The sequence below is a fragment of the Cyclopterus lumpus genome, chromosome 13 (genome assembly GCF_009769545.1).
Source record: "Cyclopterus lumpus isolate fCycLum1 chromosome 13, fCycLum1.pri, whole genome shotgun sequence".
NCBI lineage: Eukaryota > Metazoa > Chordata > Actinopteri > Perciformes > Cyclopteridae > Cyclopterus > Cyclopterus lumpus.
The window spans coordinates 15,885,027-15,908,434 of NC_046978.1; the positions used below are offsets into that span (position 1 = coordinate 15,885,027).

A 23,408-nucleotide genomic window follows, 5' to 3' on the forward strand; every position below is an offset into this window, starting at 1 on the left:
TCCTCTCTTTGTTTCTATCTTTGACACGCACACACACCACAGAGACAGACTGTGACTCATTCCATCAAAGAATGACTGGACTTCAGGGGATATCGTGCTGCTTCGTTCAACAATGTGACTGGTCATGATGAAAGCAATGACCATATCTTGTAAAATTCCAGTGCAATGACTCAAAATTGGTCACGGTTGGTAACTATGCATAAAACAAAACACACACACACACGTCTCAGGCAGCAAACGATCCGGATCCTCTCTAACGAGCATTTACGTGAAGCCAAAAGATAATTTTTCCACAGAATATTGTCAAGTTCTCATTCAGCGTCGCGTATGTGGCCCTACAGCAGAGAACAGTAAGAGGCAACTCATTTCCATATTTAAAACATGCAGATGCTAGAGACGTCAGTCAATGGGATCCAGCTGCTTTTACTCTCTCAGCGAAACTCCAGAGGCAGTCGAGAAAAAAAAAAAAAAACGTACACCGAGTCCCCTCTTCCACGGCTGCTCGAACACATGTGCTTCAAATTCGACTGCGACGCAAACGCTCGACTCATCGCGAGCACCACAGAGTCTCACCTCCAGGAGGGGAGGCCAGCCACCCACGTGCACGCGCATCCTTATCTTCCATTGCCTCGGTCAGGACCACTCAATCAATAGAAGTCTGACGCTGTAGGTCTGACAGAAATATAAAGCCTGTGGCTTGTGTGCCCCCACCCCCACGTGTGTCCACCTGATTACAAAAGCAGCGCGCTGACTCCAAAAACAGGTGGTGAGCAGCGGACGCAGACAAAACAGAAAGGAAAATCTGGAAGGTACGCCAAACCAAATGAGTGACATGGCCTTGTTGAGGAGAGCCGTGAACCTCCGTTGTGGAGACGAACCCCGCTGCCTTTCAGGACCCTGGACTGATTCTCAAAGCAGGCATGTTTCTAAACTGGCCCAGTTTCCACTTCATTATAGGAAACACAGCTCCTAAATGTGGAACCATGAAACAGAAACAGAATAAGGAGGACAAAAAAAGTTATGGAGCACAATGTTGTGATATGTGGGAGGTCATGGAGCCATTTTGGGGCAGCATCAGGCCAGTTAGTCCTCACAGTCAGACTGGTAATTTAGGGAGGGGAGAACCCTCAGAAACCAGTAAGCCAGCCAAGCCAGCGCTCAGTCGGAGAACCAGTGGCGTGTGGTGCGGCGGGCGTCTGGTGCCATGACTCAGGGACTACGAGCAGGGGGGGGATGACTGGGGATGGGACAAAAGTGAACTCCACAGGATCTCACTGTACACCACATCAAGGTGGCGTGCGAGAAACCCATGTGGCCAACAGAAAGGCACTGGGAAGACAGGGGAAGAAAGGGAAAGGAGGGGGAGGAACACTTGACGAGGAATTGTACGAGTGGGTGGGTGAAAGATTGAAAAAGAATTGTCAAAAGAAAGCTTATTAATGCTTTATTATTCCACCAGCCGAGGAACATATTTCCCCTTTTGTTTTTGCTCGTTGGCTTCTCGTGGAACGGGAGTAAAATGAAGACCGATCGAAAAGGAGAGCGCAACTCTAGTAATTTTGATCTAAAAATATATTTTTTCGCATAACAAAGACTATTTGCTACCATCATATCAGCCACACCTTGGAAGGCCCCTCTTTCTCCCTCCCTCAAACACCCAACCCCCTCTCTCGCTCGCTCACACCATATGCTTACTATTTAGCAGACGGCTGTATCTGGCGCTAACACGCCTTGCTTTATGACTCAGCTTTATAAGCAAAGATTAAGGCGTGTAGTCACCGGGGAAGCGTCGAGATAGGACCAACAAATTATAATGGTTGTATTTTTATGTGGGCAACGCGGGGGGGGGGGGGGGGGGGGGGGGCTGAATGAAGGAGCGATGGAATAAAAGCTGACTGAATGGAAGGAAAACAGAATGCTTTGCAATCACCGAAGTGACGCGGGAAAAAAGAATGAAAGAGCAGAATCCATTGTTGAAACTCAAACAAAGCTACTTCATGTGCGTTTCGCCCCAGTCTGTTGACAAGTCTGACCGACACAAGGGAGGGTCCATTGAGCAAAACGCTGGTATCGGCTGGCCTTCGAGGCGCAGTCGTGGCCCCGGGTTTCGAACGCGACCCGATGACACGTAACCGATGCACCGACTGACTTATCGTGTTCTGGTGGGGCAGAACCGTATCGGCCCATCGGTCCGACGCGGCGCACGTTTTGGCCCCCACGACTCGTTGTCGGACCACATCAAGAGAAGCCCGGCTCGCCCAAAACGGTGTTTGCACAGCTGCCAGGCGGCCACGCACCCCTCACACATTGGCATATATTATTACACTGTGCTACTGGAGGAGTGCTGACACAAACACACCGAAGCAAAAAACCTGGAGCTTATGTAACACCCTCTGTTCTGACAGCGGCTAACCCCTCAACATGGGAGGCACCTAAAAGAAAAATGAAGAAAGAAAAAAATAAATAAATAGGTGAAGCATTTCTGAGAGTCATTCGTGTGGCCTGTATGTGCTTGTGTGCATAGTGTGTGTGTGTGTGTGTGTGTCTGTGGCGGGCGTGGATGGAGATGCCTTATAAGGGCTCTCAGAAGAAGCATCAGGCATGCCAGTTATAACACACAGCAGTGTTTTGATCAGATAAAAGTGAGCCTCCCACTCCCTCTATGCCTCCATGCATGCCACCCAGCAGGGCATGCTCACAAACATTCCTGTCAGCCACTGAACCCCGACCTTCAGGCCTGACGAGCAGAGAAAGAGAGAAGGAGCAACTCACTCAAGTCGAAAGCGGACAACTCCTTGTAGTGTAAATGATTGACAACTCTCTTGCATATTAAATCTCTACTCAGATAACCTGAGAACAATGGGCGTCATTGACCAAACAGCTCCAAAGAAAATGAATCTTCTTAAAACCCACTTCTGGGAATATTCTTACATTCACCAATCTCAAAATAGGATTTGTGTGACCCCATACAATAGGTAATGTATGGAACATCGAGAGAACAATAAAGTAAATATAGCGAGTTCAGATTAAAGATATGTTAGCTACATATAATATTGAAATGGTTTTAGACATTTTGTTTTTACATTATGTGGAGTTTCCAACATAATGCATGATCAACCACGACAAGAGATTCATTCGTATACTCATTTTTCATAATTTACCATAATTTCTACTAGATTTGCCATTCACTAAACTATAAACCTTTTTAGACTGCCGCCTCCTGCCCATACACAGCCTCGTACACTCCACGAGAACGTCACAACACATGAGCACTTGCTCTTTCATGTCTGTAATTTCACAATCCAACACCTTCCTGGTTAAGTAATGCTCCCTCCTATCTTTAAAAAAGTTTTGTTATGGCTACATGACGCTTTCAATAATAAAGCTGCCACAGTCTGGGTTACATGGAAGCAAGTGTGCTGTGTCAGGAATTGACAACTATAACTGAACAGAGGGATAAAGGCTTCGTGGAACTTTAGATGCCTTGTTTTGGGTGCACCTCTGACCCTGGCACAGTGGGAGCGCTTTAAAAAGGAATTACCTCCACTGGGGGTGGAGAGAGAGAGAGAGAGAGAGAGAGAGAGAGAGAGAGAGAGAGAGAGAGAGAGAGAGAGAGAGAGAGAGAGAGAGAGAGAGAGAGAGAGAGAGAGGACAGGCCTTAGTTAAGCCGACACCAGTTGCACTTCCATCGCAAAAGGAAAACAAACAATACAGTAAGGTGGGTTTGAAGACACTTTAGGTCATTTGGTGGGCATGTACGTACAGTATGTGTTTGGAGAAAACAAAAAAAGGAAAAGACAACATCTGTAGTTCCCACAATGACATTGTGAAACGCTGAGCAGGCGTGTCCATCGGGACAGCTGCTGCTTTCACAATTCCCACAAATCAACAAATGCATTCTGGCTTTTTGTACGGAGCTCTTATCTATGTCCGCAAGTATAAGCAGAGGGCCTGTCGTGGTCCTCTGCTTGCCTGCAACACTGAACATGACTATTGTGTCCTATTGGGGATCAGGAGCAGCCTTGAACGTGTGCAGGGCACTTATCTACCGGGCATGCTATTAGCAATAAGTGAACCGAACAAAGCGAGTCTCTGTGCGTGAGAGACAGGGGTGGGGAGAAGACTTGTTTGTGTGAAGTTGTGAGCTGCTCCTCTGCAGCCTCAGCCTGACCCGGGTGCACCCTGGGAAGCTCGAGCAGGAGCGTGCGTTGCAACAAAAAAAATGGTTTTGCAAGATAGCGCTAAGCTTTGGCAACTTAACTGCAGCCGTCAGCACTTTTTATATACGCAAGCTTGCGAGATGTGCATGTGCGGATCTACGCACTGCAGGTATTCACGGCGAGGAGAGGGCGGTTAATGTGGTGAGTCACAGCCCCCTTAGTGGGTCAACACTAGCAATTAGTATCAAATGTCCACGGTGCATCGATGCTGCTCCACTCACTCCGCTAAGAGCCTCCACGCCACCTGAGCTGCAAAGGCACAGGGGATTTGTTAATGTAAAAAGCTGCTGGATGCAAATCATCCAAACATGCCGCCATGTGTAACATCACTCTGGGCAACAACACACAAAAAAAGAAAGAGAGAGAAGTGAAACCACACAATGGTTTAAATCCAAACACCGCTCACAGTTGTGGGCTTGCCTGTATTTGCCCAGGACTACCCCTGCAGCAGGCCAAGTCTTCCGGGCAACGGGGTCAGAGAGGCAAGCCTCAGCACTGCAGATTCATCACCTCAGCCTGCCTCTCCTTCCCTCTGGAAAGTCAGTTTCAACCACCGCAGAGAGGAGGGGGAGGTGGAGAAGGAGGGAGGGGAGGGGAGGGGAGGTAGAGGAGACAGCAGGGGTTGGTGGGGAGGGCAGCGATTAGCCTTTCTCCCATGCCGTCTGGGCAGAATGCCCTGGCTCTCCCAGATATGCACCGAACGTAGGGGTCAGAAGATGGGTGTTTAGATGTGGTGGGGGGGGGGGGGGGGGGGGGGGGGGGGGGGGGGAAGAGCGGCAGTGAAATTGAGGCAGGGAGAAAGAGAGCACGTGAATACTGCAAAGCATGTATCTGTAGTCAAATTGAGCGACAGGCGTCATTAAACACAATGTGACAGAACTTGCCGGAAATGTGAAAAAAGCAAAATCGTAAAAAAAGTAGTTTGTTAACATGCAAGTGTGTCTGAAAGTGTCATCCACATTTAAAAAAAACAAACAAAAAAAACATAGTAATTGTGTATGAATGAAATGCTTTTGTTATTATGTGGTGTGACAAATCGACTTTGCCTATACATGACATCATACTTTTGTGACACAAGCAAAACTAAATAACTTGACTGTTGTAGCCCTTATTTCACATATCGTATTGTTAATTATTAAAAAAAAAAAAAAAAAAAAAAAAGAAAGGCACGCCAGTCAGTCTCTGATTCAATAAACACGAGGAACACGCACACACGCACACACACACTGGCTGTGGACGATATGGCATGACTGTAAAGCCTCCGGCGTGATTGCATTTACTCTCAAGTCTGTTTGCGTGTTGTCCAAAATTGAGCAATCGACACGATCATCGTCCTCGACGCTGAATTGCGTTCGGGACGTCATGTTCCCTCTCGGCGCCCGTAATTGCCGAAGAAACGATATCGCTGTCAGCGAGAGGCGCGCGAGCCGCCCGGTTGGCAACGTTACGAGTAAAAAAAAAAAAAAAAAAAACGCTCGCGAGTAACGAGAGTCTCGTGGTAACTGTCAAAGCACTCACAGAAGAGTTGTAGCGGAGCCTACTCACCGTCCATCTTTTCAGCCTTTATGATGGTTAACGTCGGTTTCATTTCGACAGCTGCCGTCATGACCATCAGGACCGGTTGGACTTGATGACGCCGCGTCCCTCTTCTCGTTTATTCTAACAGCTCACCCCCTCCTAACCCCCCCCCTCCCACCCCAAAAAGAAAAAAAAAACCACCAAAAAAAAACCCCACAATATGAGGGCAAATCTTCTCTTCCTTCGGCGCCACCGGTCAATTCAACTGGCTGCTTGTTGTCTTCTAACGTCTCACACTGAAAAGACGGTTCAGTTTCTTTTTTTACTTCTAACTTGTCTTTTCTTCTCTCTCCGGTACATGTACACACACACACACACACACACACGCGCACACACACTCCCTCTTTTCCTCGTTCTTTCTCACTCACTCGCTCGCTCACTTCTTCCTCTCTCTATCTCTGTGGCTGTGGGCGTTGCGTAGCGAAGAGCAGGAGTGCGACGGCGGCTGAAGGGGGCGGTGTTTGGGGCCGACTTGCCAGTTGATTCACAATTCAATTACACTGCCCCCTACCCCACCCCTTGCGCGCGAGCACACACACACACACACACACGCACGCACACACACACACACACGCCGTGAGAGCACTCCCACCTCCCCCGCGTCGCAGTGAGAACCGACTTGTAACCGAGACCCCTTCGCGTCATCGAGACGCAGTCAGGAGTGTCCATGTTCCCGCAACACCCGGGGAGCTGTGGCAATGCTGTAACACGTTCCTTCCCAAAACAGCTACTTGTATGAGAAGTTTTTTTAAAACTATATTAAAAGATAAATAGCACCATGTAGGTGCAAAAAAAAAAAAAAAAGAGGGTAAAAAACAGCATTTTGTCACTTTTGAGCCATTTTGGAAACTCTTAGATAAATAGCACCATGTAGGTGCAAAAAAAAAAAAAGGGTAAAAAACAGCATTTTGCCACTTTTGAGCCATTTTGGAAACTCTTAGGCACGGTATTGCGATACACGGGTAAGAACTAGAGCAATGGGTTTTTTTTTTCTGTATGGTTTTAGAGCTTAAAATAGCTTTAAACGGTTTAGCTGTAGCCTAGTTCATGTGTGGAGAACCGCCAACTGAAAAGGGGAGTCCGGCCTGTCTGTGTCCTATATTCTGCAGGTCCAGGCTTCCTCATAACTTGTAACTCACCCTCATAAACACCTCAGAGTATTTCCTGTTCACCTTGTACTGATCAATACAAAAACAACCATGTCTTTTACCCATCTTTCGGTCTGTATCAGTAACGACGGAGGGTACATATTTGCAGGTTTCATGGTATTAAAAATAGGTTAGGATGACATATCAAAATCAATCAAACTGGGTCTCTTGTCACCAAGACCATCGTTGAAAACAATGTCTGTTCTTATTCTCAGTTGGTATTGCTCGTTTCATACGTTGTGCTTTCTTATCTACAGTAATCAGGAACAATGGCCATGCCTTACTGGAAATTGAATCAGGAATTTGTTCTGCCAATGGGAAAAAAAAAAACATATACAAGAGAGAGATTGAGCTTTTTAGCCACAGCAAGGCTACACACAGGAGGCTATACCTCCCGTGGTAACAACACGCCATTATAACAGACTATAATAGTAATTCCCACTCCTCTGGATCCTGCTGCTTTTTAAACAAGTGCACAAAAACCGAGCTCCAGCAAGCAATACTGATGGGCTAGTCTTTTGTTCATTAATGAAACAATCTAAATGGTTCTCTCTGAGGCACCAGCCCTCTTTTTTTTCTCCATAGATGCAACCACATCGTATCTTGTTTAGTGAGTCACATGGCACAACCTATGATGCACATCAATATGATACTTCTGCACGTATACTGTACAGGCGTATGCATGGAGGCCGGGGAGCCGGGGATATTGATCACGCATGGATTTTTTTTCCAACCGGTGGTACTTCACCGGCTCCATTAGCAGCCCTGGATCAGGTTTCATTGGCCTGATAGGAGCCTCGTCTGGGAAGAGTGCTGGTGGGTTCTGTGGTGAGAGGAGCTGCCTCACCGGGGGCAAAGACGAAGGGGGTGATGGAGGAGAAGAATGGAAGGAGGAACAGTACCTCTCACTTCATCTCAGTCAGTCACTCTCTCTGACTGGACCTCTTTGTTTTCTGTTAATGAACTCCCTCCTATCTGTTCTGAAAAGGACAGCCCAGGTCCCTTTGTGCCGAAGGGCCGCCATTAGGGGTTTAATGGCGTTGCCGACTAATATCTGGGCTGCCGTCACCATAGCCCACTTCAGTTTGGGTCTTCCATATTTTATTAGTAATATTAAAAAAAAACAATGACATTTTCTTTTTACTGATTCATTTTAGGAGTGCAGAGTAAAAACCAGATAGGATGAAAAACCGAACTATTAAAGTGGAATCGTAGTCGTAAGCGGGCAATTTGCCGGCCACGCATTGTTTCTTTGAATTCCTGTTTCCAGAAAACATCTGAACATATATTACAGAACACTGTGCTACTGATCTGTCTCTCAGTGCAATGACCATTTCCATGGCCCCCAACACAGCCTGGTGTCCAATGACCTTGAAGACAAACACATTTTCACGAACAGGACACTGACACGATTTCCATTAAAAAAAATTAGAACAACAACAATTAAACATTGAGCTTATCTCCACAGGCATCTCGCTGTCAACTGTAGGAACAGCTTGTGTCAACGTTTTGCACGATACCAACTTAAAAAGAAAACCCAACTATTGTTGAAACAAACTATAAAGGGCTTGTTAATTGTGTCACACTCATAAAACAATCCGCCAGCCTGTGTGCTAGCGCTCTCGAGGACATATCAAACAAGTTTTGGTTCCAGTGTCTCTTTTTCCTCACCTGGCACATGCTGTTGCCATGGTTCTGTCTGTCTGTCTGTCTGTCTGTCTGTCTGTCTGTCTGTCTCCCTCTCTCTCTCTGGCACATCTGTGTTGTCTGCCTGTCTCGATGTGGCCGTTGCACCTGCTACTTTTCACAGAGTTAACCGAAAGGTTATTAGATTTGGAGCAATCCATACAGCTGTCAAGTGATATTTGTCTTTGGTGTCGGTGCCCTCGCAGCCAAGTCGCATGCGTATTTTGATTTCAGCGCTATGCGTTTGTTCACATTCACAAACATGGAGTCTGAAAGGACGACTTGGCTGTGACGCAGTGTGAAAACGTCTCAGACAACGGGAATGGCCTGACAGGTTAGGTATGCTGCGTGGATAGCCATGCATTTAGCGTGTGGTCATTCTCATTTACAGACACTCAAGCACAAACTCATGGGTCACACACACACACACACACACACACACACACACACATAGAAAGAGACAGCAGACAGTAAAACAGTAAAACAGTGGGGTCCTTGTGGTCTATGTCTCGTAGCTCCGTCTCAGCTCTATCTGTGGCGGATGCTGTCTGAAGTTGCCACAGGCTGAATGCACTCCTGCTGAGATCAGAGGGTTAGCTGGGACAGGAATGGTGTATCCCTGTGTGTGCGATTGTGCGTGTGTGTGCGCGCACATTTTACCGATGTTGTGGGGACATAAAGCTGTTGACACAGTCACATTGTGGGGACTCCCCTTTTTTTGGTGGACTAAATATGGACAATAGCACGTTCCATGTAAATCATCCCATTTTAGAGTGAACAGCTAGGGTTAGGATTAGTCTGGTTGGGGTTAGGGGTGAACGTAATCTCTCCCAAAGTCATAAACACACATCTCTGCAGGTGTGTGTGTGTGTGCGTGTGCGTGTCAGCGCTCGACTAAATTGTGTGTGCATGTAAGTGCAAAGTCGCAGGGCCTCCCTGAACAAAGGCTCAGCTCTTTTCTGAACAATTAGCTTCGGTAAAAAGGACATCTCTTCCTCCATTAGCGGCACCACGTGCCCCCCATCACTCCATTGTGCATATAATTCAATTATCCCCACCCCCCTGCGAGTCTCTCTGCCTCCCAGACCTCCCTCTTCTTGTCTTGCCCTCCCTCCTCTCTGTTCCCACCACGCTCTCAGATAAAGCTCCTCTGGTCCCTGTAGCTGAGGGGAAAATACATCAGTCTGCGACTTTAATTTATTTCTCATTGAGTAAATGAAGGTTGTACATTACAAAACACACAGTAGCATCCCTCAACATAGCTGTACACTCTAAAACGATAATGATCTGACTGTGGTAATGTAGCCGCTGCTTGCTGTCTGCTGTTAATTGTCGAATGTTCTTTTATATTGAGGGATAATAGGAGAGGATTGACCTTCACCTCCTGCGGGATGGACGGGATTCAACAATAAACGCGCATTACGATAAACAGTAAGAGGTGTTCACTATTACCATTACCGGCGTACACTCATTGTAGTTAACATTGTGTGGATTTTGCTAAGCTCACAATATAAACATTAAAACAATGGGAGGTCTCTCTAAGGGTTCATTAAAGCACCACCTTTCCTGATGAGCTGGCATCTGTTGCATCATCAGTCGTCGGTGATAGTACATGTTTCAGAACTGCCTGTTCTCCAACTGAAGTGGTTTGTAATGAGTCACCGCGCTATCAAGAGGAACTTACCACACTAATAGTAGCATTGCGTTGCACTTGAATACACCACAAATAGTACAGCCAACGGCCAATGAGGGCGTTCATTCAGTGAGAGGAAAGTCTGTATTTTAAGTCTGTATTTGTCATTAAAAAAGGCAAAAATGTAAAAGCTTGAAATGCGGGTATACATTGTGTTGTTTTGATACGAACATGAAGCAAAGCGGTTTGCCGAAGAGCCACAAAAAAAAGTAACAATAACCCTCCAATGAATCAGCAAATGAAAAAGTTGACTTACCAGAAATGATTCATTGAGATGTTTTTTTTTATAGCTCAAGAAAACAGTACTTTGAGTAATGGGGTAGAAAATCCACGGTAATTTGTTTTACTATAATTGCTGATTTCAATGCACAATGCAACCGCTTCTCAGAAGCCTAAAGTGGAAACCCAAATAGTTCAAATTGCTAAAAATACTTCAACATCTACAAATGTGCAGTGTAACCGATTACCTTTTTCCTCTGTTTATTGACTAACACCTCTTGCCTCAGAACTGTCATCACACCGTGCAGTTCAAATCCAGGGCCACGGCAGCCCATTCCTCCACAGTTGTCTGCCGGGTTTTTTTTCCTGTGTTTCCACTCTTGTTTTGTTTTATTGTCTGAGGGGGAAGTGTGCGCCGGCCTGATTAGCATCACTGTTTCCTCCTTTCCCATAACCCCCCAGACCCCCGCAGGCTGCCTGTTTACTTTTTGAAATAAAAAAAATGGGCCTGCGCCCGTGAGGACGTGCCCCTCATCAGAGGCGAAGCCCCCCCCACCCCCTTGTCTCCCTCCCATGAAGGCTCCACATCCCAGATCCTCCTCCCCTCCCACCAACCCCAGTCTCAGTCCTGTGACTTATCCCTCCCTGTATCCGTCTTCTCTCCTGAAACTGTATTCCGCCCACTCTCTTTTTGCTTCCCACCCAGTTCCCCTCCTCTTCCAACTGTCCAGCTGTCAAATCACATCAAATAAAACACAGGCCAATGGTCCCTGAGTGCCAGATCACAGCTGTGTCTGTGTGCACTAAATGGGAGGGCATGTTTAAATGTACAGGGAACTCATGAGTGCCTGGGAGTGTGTGTGTGTGTGTGTGTGTGTGTGTGGGGGGGGGGGGGGGGGGGGGGGGCTGCTTTACTGAATGGAGGATGCTGTAATACAATACACACCAGAGTGCAGGGTGTGAATTTAATGAATGAATATGTGGAGTGTGCATCACTGAAGGATGTTGGTGGAGCGTGTTTGCATGTGCGTGATATCTGTGCCTGGATTTAATTGAGATAGTACGCAGACATACACGCTCACTCTGTTGTCGTCCCCCCCACACACACACACACACACACACACACACACACACACACACACGCACAGAGATAGTAGTGATGTCCACAATGGGAGTTTACAACAGGCCCCGTGGTTTGAGTGTTGGATAGTGAAGAGTAGAGCTGGGTTAGTGTAAACATCACCATGGCATGGCTGTTGTCAGGAAGCAGTGTGTGTGACATCGGGCGCTGAGCCAAACATACGATGGTCCTTTTACATCCAACATCCCCGCCTAACATCTGCTTTGTACTATTCCTTTCTCACACTTGTAAATTTGATTTTAACAACACCCAATCCATCCTCGAAGAAGTGACTCGAGTTGTAAAAAATCAAAATCACTTCCCCACTTTAGACGTTAAACAGAATATATCAACGCCGATTTCCCAGACAGAGCATTACATTTGTGAGGAAGTTAGGAATGCTGTCAACTCAGTACTCACGTGTGGTGCTTCAAGTTTTCCCCCATCTTTATCATATCTTGATCACCTCGGGAACTAGAGTGTTTTGATTCTGGCCGATTCTAGCTTCAGTCTGGTTTCAAGTGTTTTTCAAGATGTAGTTTTCTCACGACAAAACTACATCAAATAAAAATGTGGCAATGTGAAAAAGGGGGTCGCTCGTAGTGATGAACCTCCAGAGGATTATCACCAGAATCTGCAGCTCCCCATCGGTTTTTCAGAAGCTCGACAGTGACGTGCAGCTCATTGTTTAAGCTTAATTTTTCGGCTGCAGCGGGCAGCTGTTTTCACCCCGAAAAAAAGCTGTAAAAAAACCATTGTGTTCAGCCTGTGTTCAACCTGTTCAGCACCAAACAGCAAACATAAATAGTTAGCAACTAGCTGGTGAACATAGCGGAGAAATTAGCAGTCAAAAGAGCCAGATATTCCCCTCAGGAGGAGGTAGAGGCCAGAAACAGAGCTCAAAGAGAGTGAATACATGGACCTGCATTCGCCAGGTGGCCTGAAACACGACTCCACATGAATGGATGATGAATGATAACTGCTAGATGTGCAAATAAGTTACTGTTTGCAACAGGTTTGCAGTCTCGACTGGTGAAAGCTATAGATGAGTTTGTATTTACACTCATGTATTGTTGCTGATGGCAGTTTTATTTTCACATATCCTTAATAAAAGCATAAACTTGGTGTAACCCAATGTAAAATCATTATATCATAGTATTCCAGCTAATCCTCACTGACTAATATGTGCCCTAATTGGTTACATAAAACACTTTTCAGTGAACAAATGATCATAAGAATTAAACTGGCACAACCTCAGCGATTAGAAAATGAATGCTATACGCACATAGTACTTCAAAGTAGAAATCATCCCAGTTGCCAAATGATGTTCACGGCAGGGGGAAGTTGAAATAGTGCGTGCCCCCATCGCTAATTATGTACAAAATGAATGGGTGTTCTGAAATGGCAAAGTTCAAAATATTCAAGGGGAAGCCATGTTTTCAGTTTGACAGAAATGAGTCAAAGCAACGGCTGCAGGGTTGGAGACTGTGCCAGAGGTTATTTGGCTGCTTTTAAGATCAGCATAGACAGCATATTAATCTCAGTAGCTCTATATTCTATATGACATTACATTACATTACATGTCATTTAGCTGACGCTTTCATCCAAAGCGAATTACAAATAGGTGCATTCAACCATGAGTACAAACACCACCAATGAGAGCTAAATGACAACATATCCAGGTGGCTAGAAGGCTCTGAGACCTTCGTCTGCATAGCGTAGGATTTAGGAGAGAGATGAGAAGAAGAAGAAGAAGAAGAAGAAAAAAAAAAAAAAAAAAAGGTCAACGCTCGGTCATTTTTTTTCCACTCCGCAATGTTTATGTCAACGGTTTAGCGCTGGGAGCAATGAAGAGAGGGCTCCAAAGGAGTGTGTCTCTGGCAACAAACATCAGCAAATCCCATCAAATCCTGACTCCCTCTCTCTCACACACACACACACACACACACACACACATATGTACACTCAGGCCCCCTCCACCTCTCCAGAGACCAAACCAGAAGCTTGGGAAAAAGATGGCCGCCCTTTAGACCCCTGCCTTGCCCCATGCATCCAGCTCAGGGAGGTGACGGAAGAAAGCTTGTGCCCCCCCCCCCCCCCCAGCACCCCTACCCTACTCCCGTGGCGTGTGTCCCAGCCCGCCAGCATCAATCACTTTTGAGGACGAGGGGAGGCCAGAGTCAAACGCAGGGAAATGCACTGCAAGGAATGTTCCAGTTTAAAATAAAACTCATATGAAAAAGAAGAGAGTAAAGAGAAGAAGAAAAAAAAGAGGATTGGAAGAAGAAAAATGCCCATGCAGCATTTGGTCGTCTTCAGAAGAAAAGAGAGAGAGAGAGACAGAGAGAAAAAAAGAGCGAGAAGGGCTATCCGGTAAAGGCATTGCCCTCAGGGTCAGCATCACCACCAGACGCCAAGTGGAGACCCCGTGTGTGCGTTCTACAACGTCTCAATGAGGAAGTTTAGGAGCGAGCGTGCGTCACCATCACAGATATGAATGCTTGAGCGTGAATAATTGCCCGTTTAGCATTCCAGTTAAAACAAAGTCTTTTGTTTGCTTTGAGCTGTTTATTCAGAATTAACTATTGACTAGTGTCTTATCATTATATATTTACGCATTTACAGTACGAATACAGAATAGGGTAAAGTGTGTTTTAGAAGCAACACCTCTAAATATGAAGAAATACAAGATACTTGTAGGCATTAACTATGATGTAATGCACGTTTTGCCCTCGTAGCACATTTGAGGTTGGACGGTCCGTGTCCACGTCTTACCTGTAGGGCAAAGGTCGTGTCCGTTGGGCACCTCCTGCAGGGGTATGTCCTGGAAGTAAAGGGGCTGTGATGGGTAGTACTGCTGCTGGGGGTGAACCACACCTGGGAGGAGGGTCTGAGGTCCCAATGCCACCCCTCCACCGTGCCTCTGGAGAGAAACAACACACAGTAGGGTTTAGCCTAAATGAACAATAGACGGATACTGTATATGTATATGTATATATATATATATACACACACGCATACATACATACATACATACATTACTGAACAGTTGATTTACTTCTGTACGCTTTGGTTTCATCTGCTTCAACGTGCAAAGCTGAAAACAACTCCGACAGCGTGACCTTGGATTTTGATGACAATTTGCTTCATTGTTTTTCCTGCACAGATAACGGCCGGCGGGGCTAAATTTGACTCATTCAGTTTATCTCTTATGCCGTGTTGATTTATCCCGCTTATCACAGAAAAGGGTTTCGCGTAAGAGGTCGCAGCAAAAGGGAAGTCTAAAGTCAGCACTTGACGGGACAGATATGAAACTCTTTGTGGATTCAAGAGATAGTGGGGAAGAAGATAGCCACTTGGCCATTTTTAGCGTATCAAAGCCTTCATTTGACAACAAACCAGAAAACTCAATAGATATTGTTGGACTCTTCTGTTTCAAAGTGATGTGAACAGGCCATTGACATTTTTCTCACAAGAGTGTGTCTGTAGATAAACTCTTCCCCCTTTTAACTTTCCATGTTAAATATCATGTTTTTCGTGATACAATTTTGAATAATGATATAAAGTCTTTGTGATGCATTCTCCACATTTGTTGCTGTAACTTTGACAACATTTTTTAAAAAGATGTAAGACTTGATCATTTCATATTTGCAACATGCAAAAAGACCCTTAAAATCTATGCTTCATGTTAGTCCTACCAACGTTAGACGGTCATATGTCATATTTGTAACCGACACGCTGGCTGACGGAGTGACTGCCGATCTGATAAGCAGCTCCTGTTTAAGCACTGCAGCGTTTATCAGTAGCCGTCCGGCTTTATGGATGGCAAACGGGGTGGGGGGGGGGTGGGGGGGTTCTTTACGAGGTTCTATAGAAGTCTGCGTGGGACGCTGCCTTCTCCTATCAGTCCAGTCAGCAAAAAAAGGGGAGGGGGTTTGATAGGGATGGAGGGAGCCACACGGATGATTTATGGATTAGACAGAAAGACTGACTTCGATAACAGTGGAGATAACATCGACACCACCACACTATTTTATCAGTCCGTTGAGTGGAATAACTCAGTAGAGGTTGATATATAATGTGGAAAATAAGCAGGGATTGCTAATGATAAACGTTGTACGCCTTTTTCAAAATTTGAACTTGGAAATAGTATAAATACTCCACATTACAAATGTTTTTTTCTGTATTGTCCATCTCCAGTCCACAAATTATAGATGTTTGAGTCATATTGACTTAATTCAACTTTCATCCGCCCCCCATCTTGACTACACAGTGTCATTTTATCGGCTTGATTTTTATTCATGTTTTTATTGTTTTTGTGTGTTTACAGGCAAGAATATATATTTATTGTACATATTCATTCATTCATTCAATGTCGCGTGTGCTTAGCGTATCTGCCCCCTAAATAATGAGAAGCTGCGATGTCTAAAAAGTAGCAGACAGGTGTAATCAATAAAACAAGTGTAATCAATAACGATGCAGTTCCAGGGCTCTCGTTCATTCTTCGGATATTTATGAAACTTTTTGATGGGTTATTAGTGGCATACACACACACACACACACACACACACACACACTTCTCTTTGCAGTCACACATTTAAACACCTGTGTCTCAAATCCCTCCCTAATTAACACGCAGCGCACCGCATTTTCCTTCTGTCATTTCACTGGCGTGTCCCAGTTCTGGCTGACTGCACGCCATTCCAAACCGAAAGCTATATATACACGTCAGGAGCGAGCGCTCGCTTTTCGTTACAGATGCTAAAGTAGGTGCAGGCCTCACACTGTGCCGTATAATTTCTGACGAACAAAGATCACCTTCGCTGTGAAGTGGCTTCGGGCATTTGGTTTTTTTTAAATTGCTACTTTGGGCCGCTCGAGTTCCCCGAGATTTTCCTCTGTACGGTCTTTGTGAAGCATATGCGACTCCGTCAATCATTAAACAGAGGAAAATATAACTCATCGGGCCCCTGCAGCTCTTTGCTGATAATTCATGTAAATTCAAGAGAATAGAGACGAGGTGATCCAGGTTCACCTTTTGACCAAGTCTGCCCCGGTATACAGTAGTCTCAATTTCAAAGGCAACCCCCACCACCTGAGCCAATTAGGACGCAGGGAGCTGTATCCTTCTCTGTTTTCTATCAGGCCAGGGTGGGGTTGCCATTTGCATATAACCTCAGTCTCTTATCCTAATGCGCCGGCGCTCTGCATACAAATGGAGGCATTTATTTTGCCGCTCCTTGGCCTTCACCCCTCAAGCGCTCATCTGACAGGAATCCCAATGTTCCCGGCTACCGCCGTCTCTGACTCCGTGTTCGGCTCTCTCATTTGGAAAGCGTTTAAGAGCCTCGGTGTTCCAATGCAAACGGAGTGCCGCGCAGCAGCACCCGTGAGCTCAGCTGAGCAACGCGTTATTCAGTGGGGATGGTCTGACTCCGATTGGATTGGTTAGTGGCGAGGTTGGAGGCCTGCAGGTCTCAATATTTACAATATCACTTGCTGGAGAGAAGTGCGTCGTGGTTGCGCAACACGGAGCAGTTCATAAGGGCGATTGCAGAAACGTCTCGTCTTGTTCAACAGCTCTGTTTCCTAACTTTTGACGAAATCAGAGGGAACAGAACGTACACTGCATGGTGCAACTCCGGTGCACTAAACTCAACAGGAAAAAAAAAAAAGGTTAAGATAAACTGTGTTGCTGAGTTGCTAACACAGATATTGCTCATATGCTCCCGCACACATTCCTGTACTACAGCAAACACACACACACACACACACACACACACACACGCACAAAGCTCATTCTGGCCGGCTGTGTGGCAGGTAGCTGAGGCAACCATAACGCGGTGGTAATTTACGAGGGAGGTCTTACCATTGCGCCCAGACGGTCACAGGGGTGAAGAGCCGGGTAGGAAGAAACTGGATCCATGTAGTAACTCATCACGGTCGCTGCGGACAGGAGAAGCAGGGCCTGCTGAAGGGATCAACACTGCAAACAGACGGGGCAGGGTGAAGCGACCTATCTATCACAGGCTGTTTACACTTTGCGTGCAAGTGTGTGTGTGTGTGGCACTATGTGTGTGTGTGTGTGTGTGTGTGTGTATGTGTGTGAGAGAGAGGGGAGGAGGGAGAGGAACAGGGAGTCAAAAAGAGGAAGAACGGGGAGAGAGTGAGACATTTGAAATGGGTTTCAATAACCTGCAACATCAGCGTGCCACAGTTTAGAACTGTGGTTTGGGTAAAACATGTCATCCCATGCAATCTTTATTGGATTTAGGTTATAAGGCTCAAGGTGTGTTTCTTTTAAATCAAAGTCCATACATTTTGATGTCAGGAGAAATGGATTTCAGCCGAAGCAAACCCATCCAACCTAACATTTCCATCTCATCTCTCTCAATGTATCACTCCCTTCTCCCGATGCTAAAACTGCCTCCTCCTCCTCCTCCTCCTCCTCCTCCTCCTCCAGCCTGCCTCACCTCCTCCTCCTCCTCCTCCTCCAGCCTGCCTCACCTCCTCCTCCTTCTCCTCCTCTTCTCCTTCCCCTTCCTCTCCTTCCTCCCCTCCTACACACTTTGCTTATCACTTAACGTGGTTCACTTGAAGCAGCATCAACAAAAGAGACTGGGAACGGAGCTGCAGGATTACATGAGAGGAGGACTGGTGTATATGGGCAGTGGCAGGTCCCATCCTCCTCACATTCATATGTTAAGCAATTTGGCAAACGCTAGTTTGTGGCAGCTGCTGACAGACTGAGGGAAGATGCGCCAGAGCTCAATGCTTGCAGATGTTCATCAGCTCAAAAAGATTCAGACGCTCTTGTTCCAGAATAGAAACAGAAAGTACCCCATACACAAATGGAATAATGTGCAAATCACTTCTGTCATTCAAATGCATGCACTACCTTTAGGCTTCTGCTTTGAGGGGGGGTGGGGGGGGGGGGGGGGGACATGAAATCAATGCTAAATAAAAGAGCTAAGCGTTCATATAACCCCAGTTATTCATTTTAGTATATAAATAGATCCTACTTATACATTGTATATTTTCGGAGTGATCTTTTTTTTGTATTTGCAAAGCAGTTTCGAGTCCACGAGCCAGAAAGTTCATGTTAACAAAAAGAGATAAATGCATGCAACTTTACACATTAAAATAAGCAGAGATAAAATAAAATAAAACGACGCATCTCAATAAATTGTAAAAATAAAAAAAATTTAAAAAAGAAGAAAAAGAAAAAAAGAAGCGTTACATGCTTTATGAATATTCCTGACCGGAGACACAGAAACTTTAAAAAAAGGCAACGCTTTCTCCTCCTCCCCCCCCCCTCCCCCCCGATGCATTATGAACGGGAGCGAGCACGCGCCGATCATATTAACCCACCAGCTCTCGTCGCATCCGTCGTATTAGAGTTTCATTTTTTGGGAGAGAATCAAAAGTTTGCACTTACCGACTGCGGTGTGAGGAGCTTCCTGCAGCTGAGTGTGACAGCTGAGCGGCGGACTGCAGAGATGCTGGATACCTGCTGGCAGCCAGTCCCACGGAGGAAGGAATCATATGCACACTTCTAGTCCCTCCCTCCGTCACACGGTGAGCCCACTCCAAAGCCTGTTCTCCTCACGTGCGCGTGTGGTTCACATGCAGTACAGGTGTGAGCACTGAGATGATCAATAGTGGCTTTAAGTGTGACTAAAGTGTTTCTAATATCAGCTTTGCTTTATTACCCCCAAAAATCATGTGTGTGTGGAGGGGGAGGGGGGGGGGGAGTATATGCATGAAGTGTTAGTTAAACAATGGAGTCAACAACTGATGTCATACTCATCATTCCTTTAAATAACCCAGATCAACATGGTCTCCTTGTTATTTGTTTATGTATCAATAAAAAAAAAAAAATTAGGCTAAATTTGAAATAGGCAGTGTTTGTTTTCCTCCCACGGAAAGCCAAAAGTCTTACTGGGGGGGGGGGGGGGGAATAGCAGGAAAGAGGGAGGAAAACAGCACACAGCGAGTGGGTGTGATGGTCATGACAATGGCTGATCTTCCTGTGATGTTGTGAACTGGGAAAAAAATATAATAAATACCACTTTGTCATTTTTGGACATGTGTGTCCACCTTGTGTTTTTCATTTAAATATGCTGGTATGGTGAACCTCTGGAATCTGGCATCAAGCAAGACGCAAACCAACCATTTGAAGAAGTGTTGCCCGTCAAATCAAATTTGTCTCAGGTTTTGCCAGAATGCACATGAGAAGCATCTTGCCTCTTGAATATGTATTTACTGTACATCACTGACTATCATATGATCCTCCACCTCGTATACCTCCTAAACCCGACCGACAGCCAATGCATGCGGCACACCGATTAAAGCTAAGCATTGACCACTCTTCTGCGAAATGAGAAGTCCCCCCCTCCCACACCCTACCCCCCTACCCCTGCACCCAGTACAACACAAGATCTCCATCCACCTGCTCCGATAGAGGTTGGTGATAACCAGGTAAGAGTGGGAAGCTTTATCTATGTGCCTATTTATCGCTTTGTTTGTTTATTTATTTACACGCTGCGAGGTCGCGAGCTTTCCACTGCATCGTATACCTAGAACAGCATAGAGGTTCATATGTCCCCCTCTCTCTCTCTCTCTCACTCTCTCTCTCTCTCTATCAGCCTAACACTCAACACTTGCGAGTCATCTGAAACACCTTGTGACTCCATGATAATTCCGTGACCCCCAGTGCAGCATTTGTTTGAATTAGAAAGTGCACGGTTCAATCCTCCTGACAGCCACTGCTCTTGACAGTAAATCTTAGAAGTCTTGGGGTAAGGAGGTGTGTGTGTGAGAGAGAGAGAGAGAGAGAGAATAGCTGAGGAGAGGGGGCTGGGGGTTGGGGGGTCAAGTCCAAGGTGAGAGGCGTGAAGAAGTACCATAAGGGGCTCAGTGGCAGGCAGCCTGCATTCTCTCAAGACCTCGTCTGGATCCCTCTGCGTTACGTGGGCCTCAGCACACAAAGGAGGGGGGGGGGGACCCAGATGGGCAACACGTCGAGGGCAAAAGGCGATGGTATTGATGACTCATTGCCATGTGGAGAGAAAAGCGTGGGACACACCCCTGCGATGGGGACCAAATTGAATAAAAGCAAAGGATGAATGCGATCCAGATCTTTCAGTCCGATTTCCCCCCGCTTGCAATGCTGTTTCAATTAGCCGGCTCACCGGGTTCAAAGGCGAAGGCACCTCGATGCACTTCTGCCTCCGCATGAAGCCACTATCATCACGTTGCCCCCTTTCGCCTTTCACCTCCCCACCCCCCATTACGGCACCACCTTTTTCCGATCAGAGTCCTTTCCGTCTGCGCGCTAGCTGGCTCGCGCTCATGTTTTGCATTAAACAGATAGTGAGCGCTTCGCCGTCACCGCCAGTAAAAAGCCATTAGTCAAAAAGATCCGCGGTGGTTTACGGCCCTCAAACCGTCATTCGCTTCGGGAAAAGTTTTACAGCGTTCTTGCATCTACATCAGCTCCGTGTTAAACTGATATGGGTCCGTCTCTTCCTGGAGATCTTTAATCTTTCTAAAAAAAAAAAATGCTGGACACAAATTATTCCCCATACTTTATTTTACCCATATTTGACAGCGTTTTCAAACCCGGGGGTTTAAAATCTTGACCGTATGACTCCGAAAAGGTGACAGAAAGGTTTCATGACAGGTTGATTCTCTACCCTGAAATATACAGTATGTGGAGTCACGTAGGGGTCACGTTGCTTATCCTTACCATCTGTTCAGGAGTGACATCTATAAGAGATAAACAAGTTGAAACTATACTTTGTTTCAGGCATAAATTCCACAAACCAAGTCTTTGGTAGATGACACGTCAGTAATAATAAGTCGGACTGTCCTGTGGCCCTTATGACATTGATTGATTGCTGTCACCCTAATGCTTTTTTTTAAAGAACCAGCACACCAAACCATACAGCAGCTCCAGTCTAAATCCTTTTGTCTCATTTTCTCATTTTTGGATCTTCCAAAGATAGCGCTGACAGGTGATATTAATGGTCTTTTATTAGCATCGTTCTGATTGCTACAGATTTTTTTTTGGGAAGCAAGAGACAGAGGGAAAGAGCAAGAGATAGTTTGAAAAAAAAAAAAAAAAAAAAAGATATGGAAGTCCTCCCTCCGCCCACCGCTTCTCACAGGAGATCGTCTCTCTCTTTGATAGCCTGCCCGAATCTGTTCCCCCCATAGAAACTGCCCTGCAGATGTTGTTGCTGTATGCCGACTACAAAGAAGGAGCCCTTTATGAGAAGAACATCTATTTTGGGCCTCAACGTTTCCCGAGCTGCGGCGCTCACTGAGAGAAGTGCGGGGCCTTAATCTATGTGCTGCTGAAAACTCTGTTTTATTCCCTGCCCGTGTTATTTTTAGATTAAAGCACAGTTCTAATGAATAAAGTGAGGATGTAATATTTTATGACAGTATCAATATGCCATCACCACGGTGGGCTTTGGGCCTGAATAACAAAAAAGCTTGCTATTGGCATCGGCAGAGAGAAGAAAGTGGGGGCGGTAACCTCGGTGAAATAAATAACATGGAGAGGCCTTTTGTGTCAGGCCTGACTAGATTCATTTAGATGTGCAATGCGGTTGGTTAAGACTCTCACCCTCACCCACAGAACCGTGACTCTGTTGCACTGTTGACTGTGAGGCAAAAGGTCTTGAGGGCAATATTAGCTTTTTGATATTATCTTTAATTAAAGCACCGATCCCTCAGCCAAGTTGTCCAAACAGTCCTAAATAGGGCCTGTAAATCAGACAAACATCCTCAATATTTGATGGGTGGAGAGTGTGCACTATAGCCTCCAGATGGTTTGTGTTTCTCAGACGTTTCACGAGGGGATGGTGCGGGACAGCGGCCTTCTTGTTTTCCGATGCGAGCCTCTTGACAGAACCGGTTCCTCCGCACCACATGCTGCGTCGCTGGATTTCCGCCTAGGTCGCTCCTCGCTGCCTTTTTCCTGTCCGGTCCCCCTCTTGTGTGTGGGTTTATCTGCCGGCTACATGTGTGTGTGTGTGTGTGTGTGTGTGTGTGTGGCTTGTGTCAGTCAGTGTTTTATTTCATTAGTGACTGCGCTATATTGAAACGTACGTGTCATCCAAAACGAAGAGTAAAAAAAAGGGCGGTGACATAACTTTACATGGAACTTCAAAGACATCAAACATCAAAACCATCTTTAATAAGTGTAAAGTTAACGTCGCTCGGCAAAACAACGCCCTTCTTTTTTTTTTTCTCCTGATCTTTTATGAGGAGTTTTTAAAGAAAGGGGAAAAAAAGACGAGTGTAGTAAGATGAAAGGAGAAAGCAGGACGAGGAGGGAGGGAGAGAACGAGATGCTGAGGTCCAACATGCCCCGGTTGATAAGCTGCTGGACTGGCGCCAGAATACCCCCTCCCCCCCTCCCCTCCCCTCCTCCACACACACACAAACACCCTACCCAGACCCAGTGGCCAGCTTGACCCTCTCCCCACTACACACACACACACACACACACACACACACACACCACACCACCCCAGTGGCGTCTCCCGCTCGCTATTCCTCTTCATTAGTGTTCCAGAACGAGATGCTTGTCATGTAATTAGCAGAGGAGTTTTTTTCCTTCTTCTGAATGCCAGCGTAACACACGCTCTCATTAGAGAAGCGAGAGAAGGCCCGGAGTGAAAGAGGAGAGGCAGGCCTCGGAGGCAAGTAGAGGGAGAGCAATCAGTGAG

General features: G+C 46.0%; 1 protein-coding gene across 3 annotated transcripts in view; it reads right to left on the reverse strand.

The window, feature by feature from the left end:
* ets1 (v-ets avian erythroblastosis virus E26 oncogene homolog 1) overlaps positions 1 to 17,736 on the reverse strand; it is a 34,640-nt gene extending 16,904 nt beyond the window's left edge. The window contains exons 1-2 of one of the 3 annotated variants that reach the window (XM_034547786.1): positions 17,534 to 17,736; positions 14,440 to 14,587 (exon numbers count right to left, since the gene is read on the reverse strand). In XM_034547786.1, the coding sequence (XP_034403677.1) occupies positions 14,440 to 14,587; positions 17,534 to 17,602 (217 nt within the window). In that variant the 5' untranslated portion in view covers positions 17,603 to 17,736. Of the gene's footprint in view, positions 1 to 5,765; positions 5,909 to 14,439; positions 14,588 to 17,533 lie in introns of those variants that run through there. The other 2 variants (XM_034547785.1, XM_034547787.1) reach the window with 2 other exon arrangements.
* Between the last annotated feature and the right edge of the window lie 5,672 nt (positions 17,737 to 23,408).